General features: G+C 42.6%; 1 protein-coding gene across 2 annotated transcripts in view; it reads right to left on the bottom strand.

Moving 5' to 3' along the window:
• Positions 1–17,546, bottom strand: part of LOC106570485 (protein lifeguard 1) — a 37,275-nt gene extending 19,729 nt beyond the window's left edge. Inside the window, exons 1-3 of one of the 2 annotated variants that reach the window (XM_045694899.2) lie at positions 17,368–17,546; positions 3,165–3,230; positions 276–647 (exon numbers count right to left, since the gene is read on the bottom strand). In XM_045694899.2, the coding sequence (XP_045550855.1) occupies positions 276–624 (349 nt within the window). In that variant the 5' untranslated portion in view covers positions 625–647; positions 3,165–3,230; positions 17,368–17,546. The remainder of the gene's footprint in view (positions 1–275; positions 648–3,164; positions 3,231–17,367) is intronic. The other variant, XM_014142886.3, reaches the window with a different exon arrangement.
• Between the last annotated feature and the right edge of the window lie 56 nt (positions 17,547–17,602).

The following is a 17,602-nucleotide window of genomic DNA, read 5'->3' as shown; positions in this document are numbered from 1 at the left end:
ACCTGAGCACATTGCGTTTGGCCCACTTGGATTAATGATGTGTTACAAAACATTTAAGTGTAGAAATAATGTGCATGTTAGCCCAGGTCTTGGGACAGTTTTGCAATCTTATAGCCATTAAAGCATAGAATGTAGGTAAACCCAGAAGAACCAGAAAGAGTGTCTAGAGAGCAACCTTTTCCTAGATTTGCCATGACACCATATGACTTCTCTTCCAAACATAAATCATGTGAAATGTCTCAAGCACAGCTATATGTCCACTACTGTCTACTCACTGTTGGGGTCACCAGGGAACCCTGGCTGTGCAGGTTGCTGGTAGGGCACTGTGGGGTAGGGGCCCTGGGGATAGGGCATCTGAGGGTAGGGTCCCTGTCCAAACCCGGGGCCTCCCTGAGGAAACCCGGGCTGACCATAGGGTGCAGGTTGACCATAGGGTGCAGGTTGATCGTATGGTGTAGGCTGGCCATAGGCTGCAGGCTGGCCGGGGTATGGAGCTTGCACAGGAGCCGGGGTGTAGTTGGGAGGGGCTATCCCGAACCCGGGCTGGGGCGGTCCGTACACGTTGTTGTGGAGGGGGTTGTTCTCCCCCATGACCCCGGGGTAGCTGTTCTTGTCCTGAGACATGGTCTGTTTCTCTCACTAGCGGCCTGAGCAACAAGGAAACAAAGAAACAAAGAAACATGAAAAGAAACCTGTATGGCATTCACAAGAACTGACCACTGTTGGGTGGGACTTTGCATTTGAGATAACATGACAAGCTGGAGTTTTCTGGAAAGTGAGGCTGGGTAAGGGAAATGGTGAAACATAGTAAACTTAGGCTAATGATGTTCGACAACTTCAGCATTAAAGTTCAACAGACACATCTTAAGTCAATAATATGAGGAAGTATTTTTCTTCACCTTGCTTGTTTTACTCCCTCCCTCTAAAAGGAGGCACCGTGAAAAGTAATGATAGTCTTAGCACGGTCTTTGCCACAATGGCAAAGATTCAAACACTGAATCTGCCTGATTACAAAGGTGATGAGAACACTGAGGAAGCTGGCAGGCAAAAGGCCCAGGCAGCAGCCCAGTGATTCTTCCTGACAACACCCAGACACTTTTCACAAAGAGTCACATATCCTCCATCAACACTGCTAAGCTGCTCAGTCAGTCTGCTCTCTGCAACATACAGGAGGAAGGGCGAGAGAGGAGGCATTGATGACACGAGTTGAATCAAGCCAAATTAAACACTGTCCAACGACTGGCTGTTCTTGAATAGGCTAGGTGAATCTGGATTGTTAGGTTAGGATCCACTTGTCCTGACAATAGTAAACTGAAATGGAAGGATGTAGAATGACAGACCACTTTGTTCACGTCTAGGCCTAATCCAAATAATACACTCTCACTGGAGAGAACACTTTGTGCCCTGTCACTGTCATGATGTTTTGTTGTGCTTTTCCCCCACTGCAGTTATACCACCAACAGGTCAAACTGGGCTTCAGTGGAGGCTGGTGGGCGGAGCAAGAGGAGGACAGGCTCATTGTAATGGCTGGAATGGAATTCATGGAGCGGAGTCAAACATGTGGTTTCCATATGTATGATCTGTTTGATAGCGTTCCATTTGTTCCATTCCAATGAGCCCATCCTCCTACCAGCCTCCACTGCTGGACATAGAATTTTGCACCAGCCAGTATGCTATTTAACCAAAACAGTGTTTAGGCTATGGGGCAAAACATAAAGAAAAGTTCAACTGCTCCACAACTAGCTCCACAATGAGATAGGGTGCAGGCCAGGCAGCAGGCTGTTAGCCAGCCTGCCAGCTTAGTGGAGTCTGCCACTAGCACAGTCAGTGTAGTCAGCTCAGCTTTCCCCATTGAGACAGTGTCTGTGCCTCGATCTAGGTTGGGCAAAATTAAAGATGGCGGTGTTCGCTTTAGCAATCTCACTAGTATAAAGACCTCCTCCATTCCTGCCATTATTGAAAGAGATTGTGATACCTCACATCTCAAAATTGGGTTACTTAATGTTAGATCCCTCACTTCCAAGGCAGTTATAGTCAATGAACTAATCACTGATCATAATCTTGATGTGATTGGCCTGACTGAAACATGGCTTAAGCCTGATGAATTTACTGTGTTAAATGAGGCCTCACCCCCTGGTTACACTAGTGACCATACCCCCCGTGCATCCGGCAAAGGCGGAGGTGTTGCTAACATTTATGATAGCAAATTTAAATTTACAAAAAAAAAAACAATGACGTTTTCGTCTTTTGAGCTTCTAGTCATGAAATCTATGCAGCCTACTCTATGCAGCCTACTGTTTACAGGCCTCCTGGGCCATATGCAGTGTTCCTCACTGAGTTCCCTGAATACCTATCGGATCTTGTAGTCATAGCAGATAATATTCTAATTTTTGGTGACTTTAACATCCACATGGAAAAGTCCACAGACCCATTCCAAAAGGCTTTCGGAGCCATCATCGACTCAGTGGGTTTTGTCCAACATGTCTCTGGACCTACTCACTGCCACAATCATACTCTGGACCTAGTTTTGTCCCATGGAATAAATGTTGTGGATCTTAATGTTTTTCCTCATAATCCTGGATTATCGGACCACCATTTTATTGCGTTTGCAATTGCAACAAATAATCTGCTCAGACCCCAACCAAGGAGCATTAAAAGTCGTGCAGTAAATTCTCAGACAACCCAAAGATTCCTTGATGCCCTTCCAGACTCCCTCTGCCTACCCAAGGACGTCAGAGGACAAAAATCAGTTAACCACCTAACCGAGGAACTCAATTTAACCTTGCGCAATACCCTAGATGCAGTTGCACCCCTAAAAACATCTGTCATAAGAAGCTAGCTCCCTGGTATACAGAAAATACACGAGCTCTGAAGCAAGCTTCCAGAAAATTGGAACGGAAATGGCGCCACACCAAACTGGAAGTCTTCCGACTAGCTTGGAAAGTACCGTGCAGTATCGAAGAGCCCTCACTGCTGCTCGAGCATCCTATTTTTCCAACTTAATTGAGGAAAATAAGAACAATCCAAAATGTATTTTTGATACTGTCGCAGAGCTAACTAAAAAACAGCATTCGCAAATGGAGGATGGCTTTCACTTCAGCAGTAATACATTTATGAACTTCTTTGAGGAAAAGATCATGATCATTAGAAAGCAAATTACGGACTCCTCTTTAAATCTGCGTATTCCTCCAAAGCTCCATTGTCCTGAGTCTGCACAACTTTGCCAGGACCTAGGATCAAGGGAGATAAAGTGTTTTAGTACTATATCTCTTGACACAATGATGAAAATAATCATGGCCTCTAAACCCTCAAGCTGCATACTGGACCCTATTCCAACTAAACTACTGAAAGAGCTGCTTCCTGTGCTCGGCCCTCCTATGTTGAACATAATAAACGGCTCTCTATCCACCGGATGTGTACCAAGCTCACTAAAAGTGGCAGTAATAAAGCCTCTCTTGAAAAAGCCGAATCTTGACCCAGAAATTATAAAAAACTATCGGCCTATATCGAATCTTCCATTCCTCTCAAAAATTTTAGAAAAAGCTGTTGCGCAGCAACTCACTGCCTTCCTGAAGACAAACAATGTATACGAAACGCTTCAGTCTGGTTTTAGACCCCATCATAGCACTGAGACTGCACTTGTGAAGGTGGTAAATGACCTTTTAATGACGTCAGACCGAGGCTCTGCATCTGTCCTCGTGCTCCTAGATCTTAGTGCTGCTTTTGATACCATCGACCACCACATACTTTTGGAGAGATTGGAAACCAAAATTGATCTACATGGACAAGTTCTGGCCTGGTTTAGATCTTATCTGTCTGAAAGATATCAGAAAGATATCGGGAAGACAACTCTGTTGTCCAGACTTCAGACTTAGTCAACACACCTAGTCATCATCAAACCCACTGCTAGCTAGCCAACCTTTACTGACTAGCAGCACTGTAGAAACTATTACATTACAACGGAACGACTTGATTAGTGTAGTGCTAGCTAGCTACATAGCTGTCTTTGCTGTCTTTGTATCTAAGATAATTGTGTAGTTTAGAGTAATTATCGAGGTTAGCTAGCCAGCCGCGCCGCGACGCCGTTGTCCAGACTTCAGACTTAGTCAACACACCTAGTCATCATCAAACCCACTGCTAGCTAGCCAACCTTTACTGACTAGCAGCACTGTAGAAACTAATACATTACAATGGAACGATTTGACTAGTGCAGTGTTAGTTGACTTTGTCATAGTTTGATAATTGTGTAGTTTGGAGTAATTATCGAGGTTAGCTAGCCAGCTATTTTCGTCCCCCGCGATGAAAATAGGTTACCTAGCCAGCTACACGTTCAAACAAAGTCAACAACGCAGCCACTGCTAGCTAGCCTACTTCACCAGCCAGCAGTACTGTATCATCTTCGTCATTTTAGTCAATAACATTTTTGCAACGTAAGCTTAACTTTCTGAACATTCGAGAAGTGTAGTCCACTTGTCATTCCAATCTCCTTTGCATTAGCGTAGCCTCTTCTGTAGCCTGTCAACTATGTGTCTGTCTATCCCTGTTCTCTCCCTTCTGCACAGGCCACACAAACGCTTCACACCGCGTGGCCGCTGCCACTCTAACCTGGTGGTCCCAGCGCGCACGACCCACGTGGAGTTCCAGGTCTCCGGCAGCCTCTGGAACTGCCGGTCTGCAGCCAACAAGGCAGAGTTCATCTCAGCCTATGCTACCCTCCAGCACCTCGACTTCTTGGCACTGATGGAAACATGGATTACCACAGATAACACTGCTACTCCTACTGCTCTCTCCTCGTCTGCCCACGTGTTCTCACATACCCCGAGAGCATCTGGCCAGCGGGGTGGTGGCACTGGAATCCTCATCTCTCCCAAGTGGACATTCTCTCTTTCTCCCCTGACCCATCTGTCTATCTCCTCATTTGAATTCCATGCTGTCACAGTAACCAGCCCTTTCAAGCTTAACCTGTTAGGGCTAGGGGGCAGTATTGACACGGCTGGATAAAAAACATACCCGATTTAATCTGGTTACCCCTCCTACCCAGTAACTAGAATATGCATATACTTATTACATATGGATAGAAAACACCCTAAAGTTTCTAAAACTGTTTGAATGGTGTCTGTGAGTATAACAGAACTCAAATGGCAGGTCAAAACCTGAGAGATTCCTTTACAGGAAGTGGCCTGTCTGACCATTTCTTGAACTTCTTTTCCATCTCTATCTTTTACTAAGGATCTCTGCTCTAACGTGACACTTCCTACGTCGTCCATAGGCGCTCAGAGCCCGGGAAAAAACAGAATGTCGTCATCCCAGCCCCAGGCTGAAACACATTATTGCCTTTCTCAAGTGGCCGATCAAGGGACTCTGGGCTTAGGCGCGTGACCCGACCGCCCCCGCCTTTGTGATTTTTTCCTCTGTTTGCCGAAAAGGAGATTCCCTGTCGGAATATTATCGCTTTTCTACGAGAAAAATGGCGTAAAAATTGATTTTAAACAGCGGTTGACATGCTTCGAAGTACGGTAATGGAATATTTAGAATTTTTTTGTCACGAATTGCACCATGCGCGCGACCCTTCTTTACCATTTCGGATAGTGTCTGGAACGCACGAACAAAACGCCGCTATTCGGATATAACGATGGATTATTTTGGACCAAACCAACATTTGTTATTGAAGTAGCAGTCCTGGGAGTGCATTCTGACGAAGACAACAAAAGGTAATCAAACTTTTATAATAGTAAATATGATTATGGTGAGTGCTAAACTTGCCGGGTGTCTAAATAGCTAGCCCGTGATGCCTGGGCTATGTACTTAGAATATTGCAAAATGTGCTTTCACCAAAAAGCTATTTTAAAATCGGACATATCGAGTGCATAGAGGAGGTCTGTATCTATAATTCTTAAAATAATTGTTATGCTTTTTGTGAACGTTTATCGTGAGTAATTTAGTAAAATGTTAGCGAATTCCCCAGAAGTTTGCGGGGGGTATGCTAGTTCTGAACGTCACATGCAAATGTAAAAAGCTGGTTTTTGATATAAATATGAACTTGATTGAACAAAACATGCATGTATTGTATAACATAATGTCCTAGGGTTGTCATCTGATGAAGATCATCAAAGGTGAGTGCTGCATTTAGCTGTCTTCTGGGTTTTGGTGACATTATATGCTAGCTTGAAAAATGGGTGTCTGATTATTTCTGGCTTGGTACTCTGCTGACATAATCTAATGTTTTGCTTTTGCTGTAAAGCCTTTTTGAAATCGGACAGTGTGGTTATTTAAAGGAGAGTCTTGTCTTTAAAATGCTGTGAAATAGTCATATGTTTGAAAGATGGAAGTTTTCGGATTTTAGAGGAGTTTGTATTTCGCGCCACGCCCATCATTGGATATTGGAGCAGGTGTTCCGCTAGCGGAACGTCTAGATGTAAGAGGTTAAATGTAAATGTAAATGTGAATGGTTTGTCCTCTGACAAATCAATTGTACATTTCGGTGTTCCTCAAGGTTCCGTTTTAGGACCACTATTGTTTTCACTATATATTTTACCTCTTGGGGATGTCATTCGAAAACAATGTTAAATTTCACTGCTATGCGGACGACACACAGCTGTACATTTCAATGAAACATGGTGAAGCCCCAAAACTGCCCTCGCTAGAAGCCTGTGTTTCAGACATAAAGAAGTGGATGGCTGCAAACTTTCTACTTTTAAACTCGGACAAAACAGAGATGCTTGTTCTAGGTCCCAAGAAACAAAGAGATCTTCTGTTGAATCTGACAATTAATCTGGATGGTTGTACAGTCGTCTCAAATAAAACTCTGAAGGACCTCGGCGTTACTCTGGACCCTGATCTCTCTTTTGAAGAACATATCAAGACTGTTTCAAGGACAGCTTTTTTCCATCTACGTAACATTGCAAAAATCAGAAACTTTCTGTCCAAAAATGCTGCAGAAAAATTAATCCATGCTTTTGTTACTTCTAGGCTGGACTACTGCAATACTCTACTTTCCGGCTACCCGGATAAAGCACTAAACAAACTTCAGTTAGTGCTAAATACGGCTGCTAGAATCCTGACTAGAACCAAAAAATTTGATCATATTACTCCAGTGCTAGCCTCCCTACACTGGCTTCCTGTTAAGGCAAGGGCTGATTTCAAGGTTTTACTGCTAACCTACAAAGCATTACATGGGCTTGCTCCTACCTATCTTTCCGATTTGGTCCTGCCGTACATACCTACACGTACGCTACGGTCACAAGACGCAGGCCTCCTAATTGTCCCTAGAATTTCTAAGCAAACGGCTGGAGGTAGGGATTTCTCCTATAGAGCTCCATTTTTATGGAATGGTCTGCCTACCCATGTGAGAGATGCAGACTCAGTCTCAACCTTTAAGTCTTTACTGAAGACTTATCTCTTCAGTAGGTCCTATGATTAAGTATAGTCTGGCCCAGGAGTGTGAAGGTGAACGGAAAGGCTGGAGCAACGAACCGCCCTTGCTGTCTCTGCCTTGCCGGTTCCCCTCTCTCCACTGGGATTCTCTGCCTCTAACCCTATTACAGGGGCTGAGTCACTGGCTTACTGGTGTTCTTCCATGCCGTCCATGGGAGGGGTGCGTCACTTGAGTGGGTTGAGTCACTGACGTGGTCTTCCTGTCTGGGTTGGCGCCCCCCCCCCCCTTGGGTTGTGCCGTGGCGGAGATCTTTGTGGGCTATACTCGGCCTTGTCTTAGGACGGTAAGTTGGTGGTTGGAGACATCCCTCTAGCGGTGTGGGGGCTGTGCTTTGGCAAAGTGGGTGGGGTTATATCCTGCCTGTTTGGCCCTGTCCGGGGGTATCATCGGATGGGGCTACAGTGTCTTCTGATCCCTCCTGTCTCAGCCTCCAGTATTTATGCTGCAGTAGTTTATGTGTCGGGGTGCTAGGGTCAGTCTATTACATCTGGAGTATTTCTCTTGTCTTATCCGGTGTCCTGTGTGCATTTAAATATGCTCTCTCTAATTCTCTCTTTCTTTCTTTCTCTCGGAGGACCTGAGCCCTAGGACCATGCCTCAGGACTACCTGGCATGATGACTCCTTGCTGTCCCCAGTCCACCTGGCCGTGCTGCTGCTCCAGTTTCAACTGTTCTGCCTGCGGCTATGGAACCCTGACCTGTTCACCGGACGTGCTTGTTGCACCCTCGACAACTACTATGATTATTATTATTTCACCATGCTGGTCATTTATGAACATTTTAACATCTTGACCATGTTCTGTTATAATATCCACCCGGCCCAGCCAGAAGAGGACTGGCCACCCCTCATAGCCTGGTTCCTCTCTAGGTTTCTTCCTAGGTTTTTGGCCTTTCTAGGGAGTTTTTCCTAGGGAGTTTTTCCTAGCCACCGTGCTTCTTTCACATGCATTGCTTGCTGTTTGGGGTTTTAGGCTGGGTTTCTGTACAGCACTTTGAGATATCAGCTGATGTGCGAAGGGCTATATAAATACATTTGATGTTAGCCTACAAAGCTTAATGGAAAAATACACAAAAAAAGTTTGTTTTGCAAACATCTTGTAGACCCAGTTACCAGTTGACTGAATAGGACCTGACATGTTTCACAAAAATACCTAGATGGGGAAAGACGGACCATCCACACAGTCCTTCAGACTTTTCAGGAAACGGTACAGTGCTTTCCCCTAAAAGCTTTCCTTCACCAGAGCACAGCGTCTCAATGGACCCAGGCAGGTGGTGTCTTGGTAATTGAATGCATTATTAATCCGCTTCGGTAGGAGACCTGGGCTGAGTCCCAAATTGCACCCTAATCCCTACATAGTGCACTACTTTTGACCTGGGCCCATAGAAGTGCACTATATAGGAAAAAAGGGACTCACCCTTGAAACACTTGCCTTACTGCAGGAGTGTCAAACTCAATCAGTACAAGGGCCATATTAAAAAAAAAAAACAAGGAATTCACAGGCCAGACAGTTTTTACACCCAAAAACCCATGCCTATAACTGGCCATTGTTTTATTTGAAAAAAAGATGGCCCTTTATAATTCCACTTACGTACATGGGATGCTGTATATAGCATTAACATATTAAAACAAAAGGAATAAATAATATCTGTTCAGCCTTTGCTGCTATGCTTTCAGATGTGAATAATATGCTGTCACCCTAATCAAAAAGCATTTAATAAACCAAAAAAAATGTAGCTATAGGTTGTTAAACATTTCAACTTAAAAAATGTTTTTCATTTTTTTGCACTGCATGGATCACCAGTGCGGTTGAATGCAGTATTGCTGTATGGCGTTCTCAAAATGTATTGCAGTTTATTAGCCAGCCTAGGATATTGCTTAAATGTTGCTGTAACAGGCCGACATGTTTGTCCTATGTTGCAAGTTTAGTTTTTTGGTTATTCATTGTCAAGCTTTAAAAACCGAAGCCAGACTGCAACATTTATTAGCCTACCAAGGACTGTGGCATGTGTCTGTACACTTTCCATCCGCTGTGCAAGGTAAACAAGACACATGATAGCGGCGCAATTGAGGTTGAATTCACGATGCCAGTGCATCAGGCTGTAATTGCATAAAGTAGATGACTCAACTGTCGACTAATTTATACTTGCTTGTGTGTCCTATGGTCCTTTAGTAGTAATTTATACCAGTATGTGAATCCTTTATCTTATTTTTTTATTTAACTAGGCAAGTCAGTTAAGAACAAATTCTTATTTACAATGACGGCCTACCCCGGCCAAACCTGGACGACGCTGGGCCAATTGTGCGCCGTCCTATGGGATTCCCAATCACAGCCGGATGTGATAGAGCTTGGATTCAAACCAGGGACCTTAGTGATGGAGTGCCTTAGACCGCTGTGCCACTTGGGAGCCCATATAACTTCATGACCACCAAGAAGACATTTTCTGTTGGCTACGGCAATGACTCCTTGGAACAGAAACTTGGTGTGGACATTTAGCCTACAAGTTTAAACTTTTGGTTCTGTAGAAGATTCAGTCAGTGCCATTAGTGATGATATGATACTGCACACTGGTTGGCTCGCGTGTGGCTGGGTCTGGGAGAAAGGGTGTGTGTGTGGCAATGCACTGCCGTTTGGTGTACAGCACGTTGGCAGTGCATTGCTGTGGCTTGTAGTGCCGCACAGGCTATATGGAAGTGGAAAAAAATGAGTTGACAACACAAATAATTGCGCGGGCCAGATAGAGATGTGTCCAGGGGGCCTTGTGTTTGACACACATGCCCCCTTCCTTCACTCTACAGGGTCCCTCAGCCATCTCAAGCTCACTCCATTCTATTGTCCTCCTTTAATACACATTTAAAATGCAGGTGGTCAGGGCCAACCACCTTAAAAAACACATACAACTGTATGGCAGGTTTATCGAGTGATTTGTGGAGACACTTCTGGTTGTATAACTTAGCCTTTGTATCCCTTAGACGGTAGCTTCTGCACAACAAGTTCCCCTTGGCTTGTACAGTCAACACCACACACACACACTAATCCTGTCTCTCTCACACTCAATCGGATAAGCAAGGGAAAGCAGAGGGGCAGATCACATCACTACAGCATCTGGTTTTACAATTAATCGCAAAGAAGGGAACCGATTGGTAGATGGGTAAAAAAAGCAGACATTGAATATCCCTTTGAGCATGATGAAGTTATTAATTACACTTTGGATGGTGTATCAATACACTCAGTCACTACAAACATACAGGCGTCCTTCAAACTCCGCAGCCAGAGAGGAAGGAAACCGCTCACGGATTTCACCATGAGGTCAATGGTGACTTTAAAACAGTTTAATGGCTGTGATAGGAGAAAACTGAGGATCGATCAACAACATTGTAGTTACTCCACAATACTAATCTAATTGACAAAGTGAAAAGAAGGAAGCCTGTACAGAATACAGATATTCAAAAACATGCATTCTGTTTGCATCAAGGCACTAAAGTAATACTCAAAATGTGGCAAAGCAATTCACTTTTTGTCCTGAATACATTGTGTTATGTTTGAACAAATCCAACACAGCACATTACTGAGCACCACTCTCCATATTTTCAAGCATAGTGGTGGCTGCATCATGTTAGGGGTATGATTGCAATTGTTAAGGACTGGGGAGTTTTTCCAGATTAAAAAAGAAACGGAATGGAGCTAAGTATTGGCAAAATTCTAGAGAAAAACCTGGTTCAGTCTGCTTTCACCAGACAATAGGAGATGAATTCACCTTTAAGCAGGACAATAACCTAAAACAGAAGGCCAAATCTACACTGGAGTTGCTTACCAAGACAGAGAGTGTCCCTGAGTTTTTACTTAAATCTGCTTGAAAATCTATGGCAAGACCTGAAAATGATTCAACAACCAATTTGACAGAGCTTGAAGAATTTTGAAAATAATAAATAAATAAATAAATAAAATACACACACACACCACACACACACACACACACACACACACACACACACGTCTTGACTGATTTATTTTGATGTTCCCATGATGTCAAGCAAAGAGACACTGAGTTTGAAGGTCGGCCTTGAAATACATCCCCAGGTACACCTCCAATTGACTCAAATGATGTCAATTAGCCTATCAGAAGCTTCTAAAGCCTTGACATCATTTTATGGAATTTTCCAAGCTGTCTAAAAGGCACAGTCAACTTAGTGTATGTGAACTTCTGACCCACTGGAATTGTGATACAGGGAATTATAAGTGAAATAATCTGTCTGTAAACAATTCTTGGAAAAATTACTTGTGTCATGCACAAAGTAGATGTCCTTACTGACTTGCCAAAACTAAATTTGTTAACAAGAAATTTGTGGAGTGGTTGAAAAACGAGTTTTAATGACTCCAAACCTAAGTGTATGTAAACTTCCGACTTCAACTGTGTGTGTGTGTGTGTGTGTGATATATACATACACACACACACACACACACAGAGATTTTTTTTTTTTTTTTACATATGTTACATTTCTTCCACTTTGACAGAGTATTTTGTGTAGATCGTTGACAAAAAAATGACAATTCTACCCATTTTAATCCCACTTTGCAACAACAAAATGTGGAAAACGTCAAGGGGTTTTAATACTTTCTGATGGCACTGTATATTTACCTGTAAACCAGCTCTAGGAAATAGCCCAGAGGGGAGCACACAACATTGCTTGTAGCTAATATCAGAAACATTGATCAAGAACCCCTCTGAGGCACCCATGTTGTGATTGACCAAACCCATGTAACAAAACTGATTAGGTAATATTGTAAGAAAATGCTTAGTCACTTCCAGGGGCCTGACAGTGAAAGGAAAATTACACGTCTGTGCCATGCAAATCTAATTTGAAAACTAGTAAAATTGTCAGCGCTGCAGCATGCTTAGGCAGACTAGCCTAGCTAAATAGGATGACTAAAGACAGTATGGGGAGCAGAGATAACATTGTCTGGCTGCTACTGCCTGAGCAGACATGAGAAGACTAAGGAATGAAAAAGAATCAAGTCATAGACTAAAAACGAAGTAATATTTTATTACTTCATAGTAATTTCCTATTGATGTCTACCCAATGAGGACCAGACAGTCACATTGCAATATTTTCAATATTTTGGCAATTGAATGTTCACTATTTTTGACTTTGGAATTTGAATTAAAAAGCTCAAAAATAATTTGAATGTTATTATTTCATAATGCATCTAATGTAAAAAAAAGATGTATAATTTAAACGAAAATGGAAAATGTATTATTTTGTAATAATTTAACCGAAACAGACCTCAAAAAGCACTAATCGCTCAAAACATAGTCCTAATCAATTCACAAGCAATTAAGAAGAAAATAATGTTGAACTCAACAGTGCTGCAGTCAAAGGTTAAGATGAGAAATTGAAATCTAAGGAGCCTCCACATGGTGGATAAAGACACTACCACTATCCCTCGCTCCTGCTGATATTGTGTGTCCCAAATGGCACCTTATTCCCTATGTAGTGCACTACTTTTGACCCAGGAACAAAATGGTGCCATTTGGGTGGTAGACAAGCATATGCCTCATTCATTAGGAGAATTAAGGGAGGGGGAGCCTCGCCATCGCTCTGCTCCGTGCAGTCCACACACACACAACCACAATAACTGGACAAACCTATGAACAACAAACTGTGTGCATGATTGAACAACAGACAACTACAAAGTGTCGGGGCTTAGGTTTAGATATAGAAGTCAGCAATGCTGCTCAACGGCTAGGGAGAGCAAGATGCCTAATATAATTGGAGTGGGGACTTGTGTTTTCTTTGATGTACAAAGGGGTGTGTACAGTATGTGGCAGGGGGTTACCACACTGAATGATGAACTAGGCTACACCATGCACTGGAAACAGCAGGATGTTTCATGTCTCTGATGTCTCGGGTCGCTCAAATGATAAATATCTATCTGCAAATATTTAGGCTTGAGTGATGCAATGCTAGTTTAACTAGCCCAAATGTCCATATTCTAATTTCACCAAATAATTCTCAATACGGAAACCAAGAGTTTGAGCCAAGTTCTAAAACTAGATAATATCGCCTCAGTCAGAACACCTGGAAACGCAACATTCTAGAAGGCAGCCAATGAGCTCACTCCACAGCAGCCTGACTGCCAATCCAGCAGAGTAGGCTTATAACAGGATGTTGCAGTGTCAGCAGCAATCCTAGCCAGGTAAAGCTGCAGAGCCCTCCCCCTACTCTCTAGGACATGTACAGTGCTCTGAAGGCAGACAGAGATAACTAGACAATATGGGGGAGAAAAGTTCCCTGTACTTTCTCCCCCTCCATTATTTTATGTACTCTGATAGTCAAGGGATGGAGACAATAGGAGTCAGACAGGGGGGGGAAACTACAGGCCTTGTAACATAGTAGTAAACTAGCTTTGGTGGTTCCTGATTGTAAAGGACTCAGTGGAGGTGATATTGGACAAAACAGCCTACTATGTAACAAATCATGTACTTTCTCCAGTGGTATCCATTCTTTGGTGTTCACTGATTGTAAAAGAATGGAGACAACGTGGGACAGATGAGCCTATCCCAACCAAGCCTACTGTGTAACAAGGCCTGTACTTTCTCCTCCCTCTACTCTTTGGATTTCTCTGACAGTGAAAGAATGGACTCATAAAAAGTTGAAGTGGTTTGAGCAGTTATTTCCATGGCTGCTATAGAGATTCAGTAATGTCTGGACCCAATTCAATCCCATCACAAAGAACGACTCCACAGCAGAAATATCCAGGAACCTATTAGCAATCGCCCCATCTTTCTCATCCTTAATGCTACCGGAAAGAATGGGAGATTAATGAATTGTATTTGGATCATGCTTTTAATGTAATGCACAGAAGAGTTCTCAAATGGCAAGCCAGGAAAGGGAAGCGTGCATGTTTGCAATGCAATGCAATGCATGAAAGAGTCAAATGAATTTGCTCCACATAAAACTAACACAGCTTATGTCCAGAAAACAGCATGCATCCCCAGAACACAGAGAAGGCCTGTTTATCAGATGGGTAGACATTTCACCATCACGTTACTGTTCAACTGCTAGGGCTAGGCCATAAAGGGAAAACTATCCAGTCTCAATTATAAAACATAACAACTACGGGCTGGGACAATACCAGTATCGCGATACTTGTTAGTATTGTGGCAAGGAAACAAATCACAAGCAGATTTAATATCTTTAGGAAAACAGTACCTCCAGTATCGCAATACTCATTAGCAGAGGTGTGGACTCGAGTCACAAATTTGATGAGTGTTGGAGCCTCAAGACTTGGGACTCAACTTTGACTTATCTGGCCAGGTTTTGTAATGTTTTGTCAAACATTTTGTGGCACTCCATGGATTACACTCCACATAGCCAGAGACAGTAGCATGCACAAAAACCTGCAACAGATTGGCTAGTAAAACGCACGCTAGGCCCTCTGATTGGACCAGCAAATTGTCAATCAAGACAAGTCGGGTGAGATAGCCTAAAAACGAGATCCGCTAGACTACACACATATGTATATATAAAATATAGCCTACCATTTGTATTTATATATAAACAAAAACACACACACACACACACACCTTTGCCTATTTTATTTGCTTTCTAATATAGGCCTATGGTACTGCACCAAATGACTGTCTCAAAAATCTCATCTGTGCTTCAGTTGCGCGTCTTGATTGTTGAACAACGCCCAGCCATCAGCACTGGCATGTCAAGGAGGGCACGCATATACAGATTAGTGACCCAGAAAGCACTCCTTTCATTTCCTCCAGTTTTGCCTGACAAAAACAGAGTAGGCCATCTAGATTATCCATATAAAATACAGTTGAGAAATGTACTACCGAGGCATCTTTACCAGAACAATAGCCTACTGGCTAGATGTCTTTAGATATCTGTGACATTGCACTGCCTTCAATATTATGGGATGAAGATGTGACATTCTGGCAAATGAATGACAGTATTTGTGAGGAAGCAAAGGGCTAGCCAGATGGCAACGAGTGGCCCTCCAAAGTGAGTGTGCTGTGCAGACAGACCATGCTTTCTAGGCAATCCTGCAACCATCGCTGCATACAGGTAGGTAGGCCTTATTATTCTGCTTGCTCTGGATTTCAGAGAAGTGACATGATATCCCTACTTGATATTGGCTGCTAACATGAAAGACTTTCAGCAACAACATAAAATGCAGGTGTGAAACGGTGGGGCATCAAGCAACAATTACTACAGTAGGCCTACTGGTCTTTTGTTATGTCAAAATTGCTTGAAATGTATTATTCACTTATGACAGTTGCATTTGGAATGAGTTAAAATGAATTTTTTTACATCAAAATAAGTTGTAGACAAAATAATTAAAAGGGCATTCTGGTAACCTCAATAAATAGACTAAGATTTGTAGTTGAAGAAGAAATTGCATGTATAGATTTTTTTTATTCACTTGACTTGGAAAAGCTTGACTGAGCACTTAGAATGGACGACTTGGACTCGTACCTTGTGACTAGAGACTTGCTTGTGTCTCGAATAATAGGGACTTGGTCCCACCTCTGCTCCTTAGTATAGTGGCAAGGAAACAAAGCACCATCGTTTTTTAAAGGACCAAATAGTTTGATTTGCTTAGTGTTTTCATTTTTGGCCATGGAAAAATAATCGGCATACTGGTATCGTCCCGACCATAGTAAAAACAGGAGCACATGAAAATAAAGCATTTATTGGGAGAAGATGAATAAAACGTAGGCCTAAACTGCTTGTGGCGGCGACAGCAAGTTTGAGTTATTTTCTTGTTAAGCACAATTCAAGACCTTGAAAATGATGAGGCTGAGTATCAGGCTGCAGGTTCACATTTCTAGAAATAAACAAATATCAGCTGCATGAACACAGGCAGTACTATGATGATATGTAATCAGCACTAATAGGAATATTCTGTATGCATTCCAACAATGTAAACAATTGGACAGTAGGCCTTTCTGAGAATTAAAGCCCACACTGACTGGCGCATTCTTTCCAGCTAATTGGCTGCAAACAAAGGAAATTGAATGTAAACACTGATAGCATCCCTGTTTGCCTCATAATAAAACTTGCTAGTTGATAAGCTATACATAAACAACGCATCCGTGCATTACAACCGGCTACCTAATCCTAGCTTTTCAATTCGCCCATCATATCAGTGTTGTACATCCATCCACAGGCCTGAACTACGATGTGCATCGTATCAGTTGAATGCACCTTGCCTCCGCTGACTGAATAAATTATCAGAGGGGCCTTCTCGTTTACAGCGCTCGTTCCCAGATGGCGATTTTGTTGCGTAGACTTACCTACAGCAAATGCCTCCCAGGCAGTGTTGTCATTCATTAATGCTGAATAGTCTAGATGAAAAATGAGCATGTCTGCGCTCGTACCTCGCTCTCAGTTGCTAAACAAGCCCGTGACTGCGGGAAACTATTGTTTGTTAGCTTAATAACGTTTCATTAAAGAAAATAGTTTCGTTTCGATACACAATAACATAAAGAGGATGGCAAGCTAAAACTGGTAACTATATTATGTTAGCGCATGGGGAAAATAAAGACGTAGCAGATGTAGCTCACTACCTAGCTAGTTATCCATTCATAATTTCGACAAAGTTGTACAACAAGCCTTGCACGCCTCGCATCGTTAGTTAGCTAGCATCGTCAGCTTACCAGTTCATCTTTTTAGCAAACCGAACTGTCTGACATTTTAGCACCACCCAAGTGTTGTTATCCTACTTAGAGTCAAAGGCCAAATGCATTACTTTAGCTAGTGTATCTTAGTCAATATGTTTGTTCATGTTTTTAGTAAACAACGACTGAACATGGCATGACATGTTCAGCTACGTTAGCCATATGCTAGCTACAGCGTTTACTGCTAAATGTATTTAGAAGCAATTGAATCATTTCCAAATAGAAAGCAACCTTACCCTTCTTAAACAGTGTAATATATTAGCCACTGCAAAACCCCGTTGACTTGACGTTTCGCTTTCGAAACCCAGCTATTTCATCTGATGTAAATGTCCAGTCATCGGTGAACAGCCTTTCCCGCAACAGTGAGCGCTACAGTACCTGACGTCATGTGCTGCTGTTTGTGGGATTTCATACAGTCATTGGTGGAAATCACCAATTTCTACTGATAAGGGCTATTTAATTGATAACAAA

The sequence above is a fragment of the Salmo salar genome, chromosome 14 (genome assembly GCF_965601325.2).
Source record: "Salmo salar chromosome 14, fSalSal1, whole genome shotgun sequence".
Lineage (NCBI taxonomy): Eukaryota > Metazoa > Chordata > Actinopteri > Salmoniformes > Salmonidae > Salmo > Salmo salar.
Note: the sequence above shows the minus strand (reverse complement) of the source record. Positions and strands in the feature narration are given on the sequence as shown.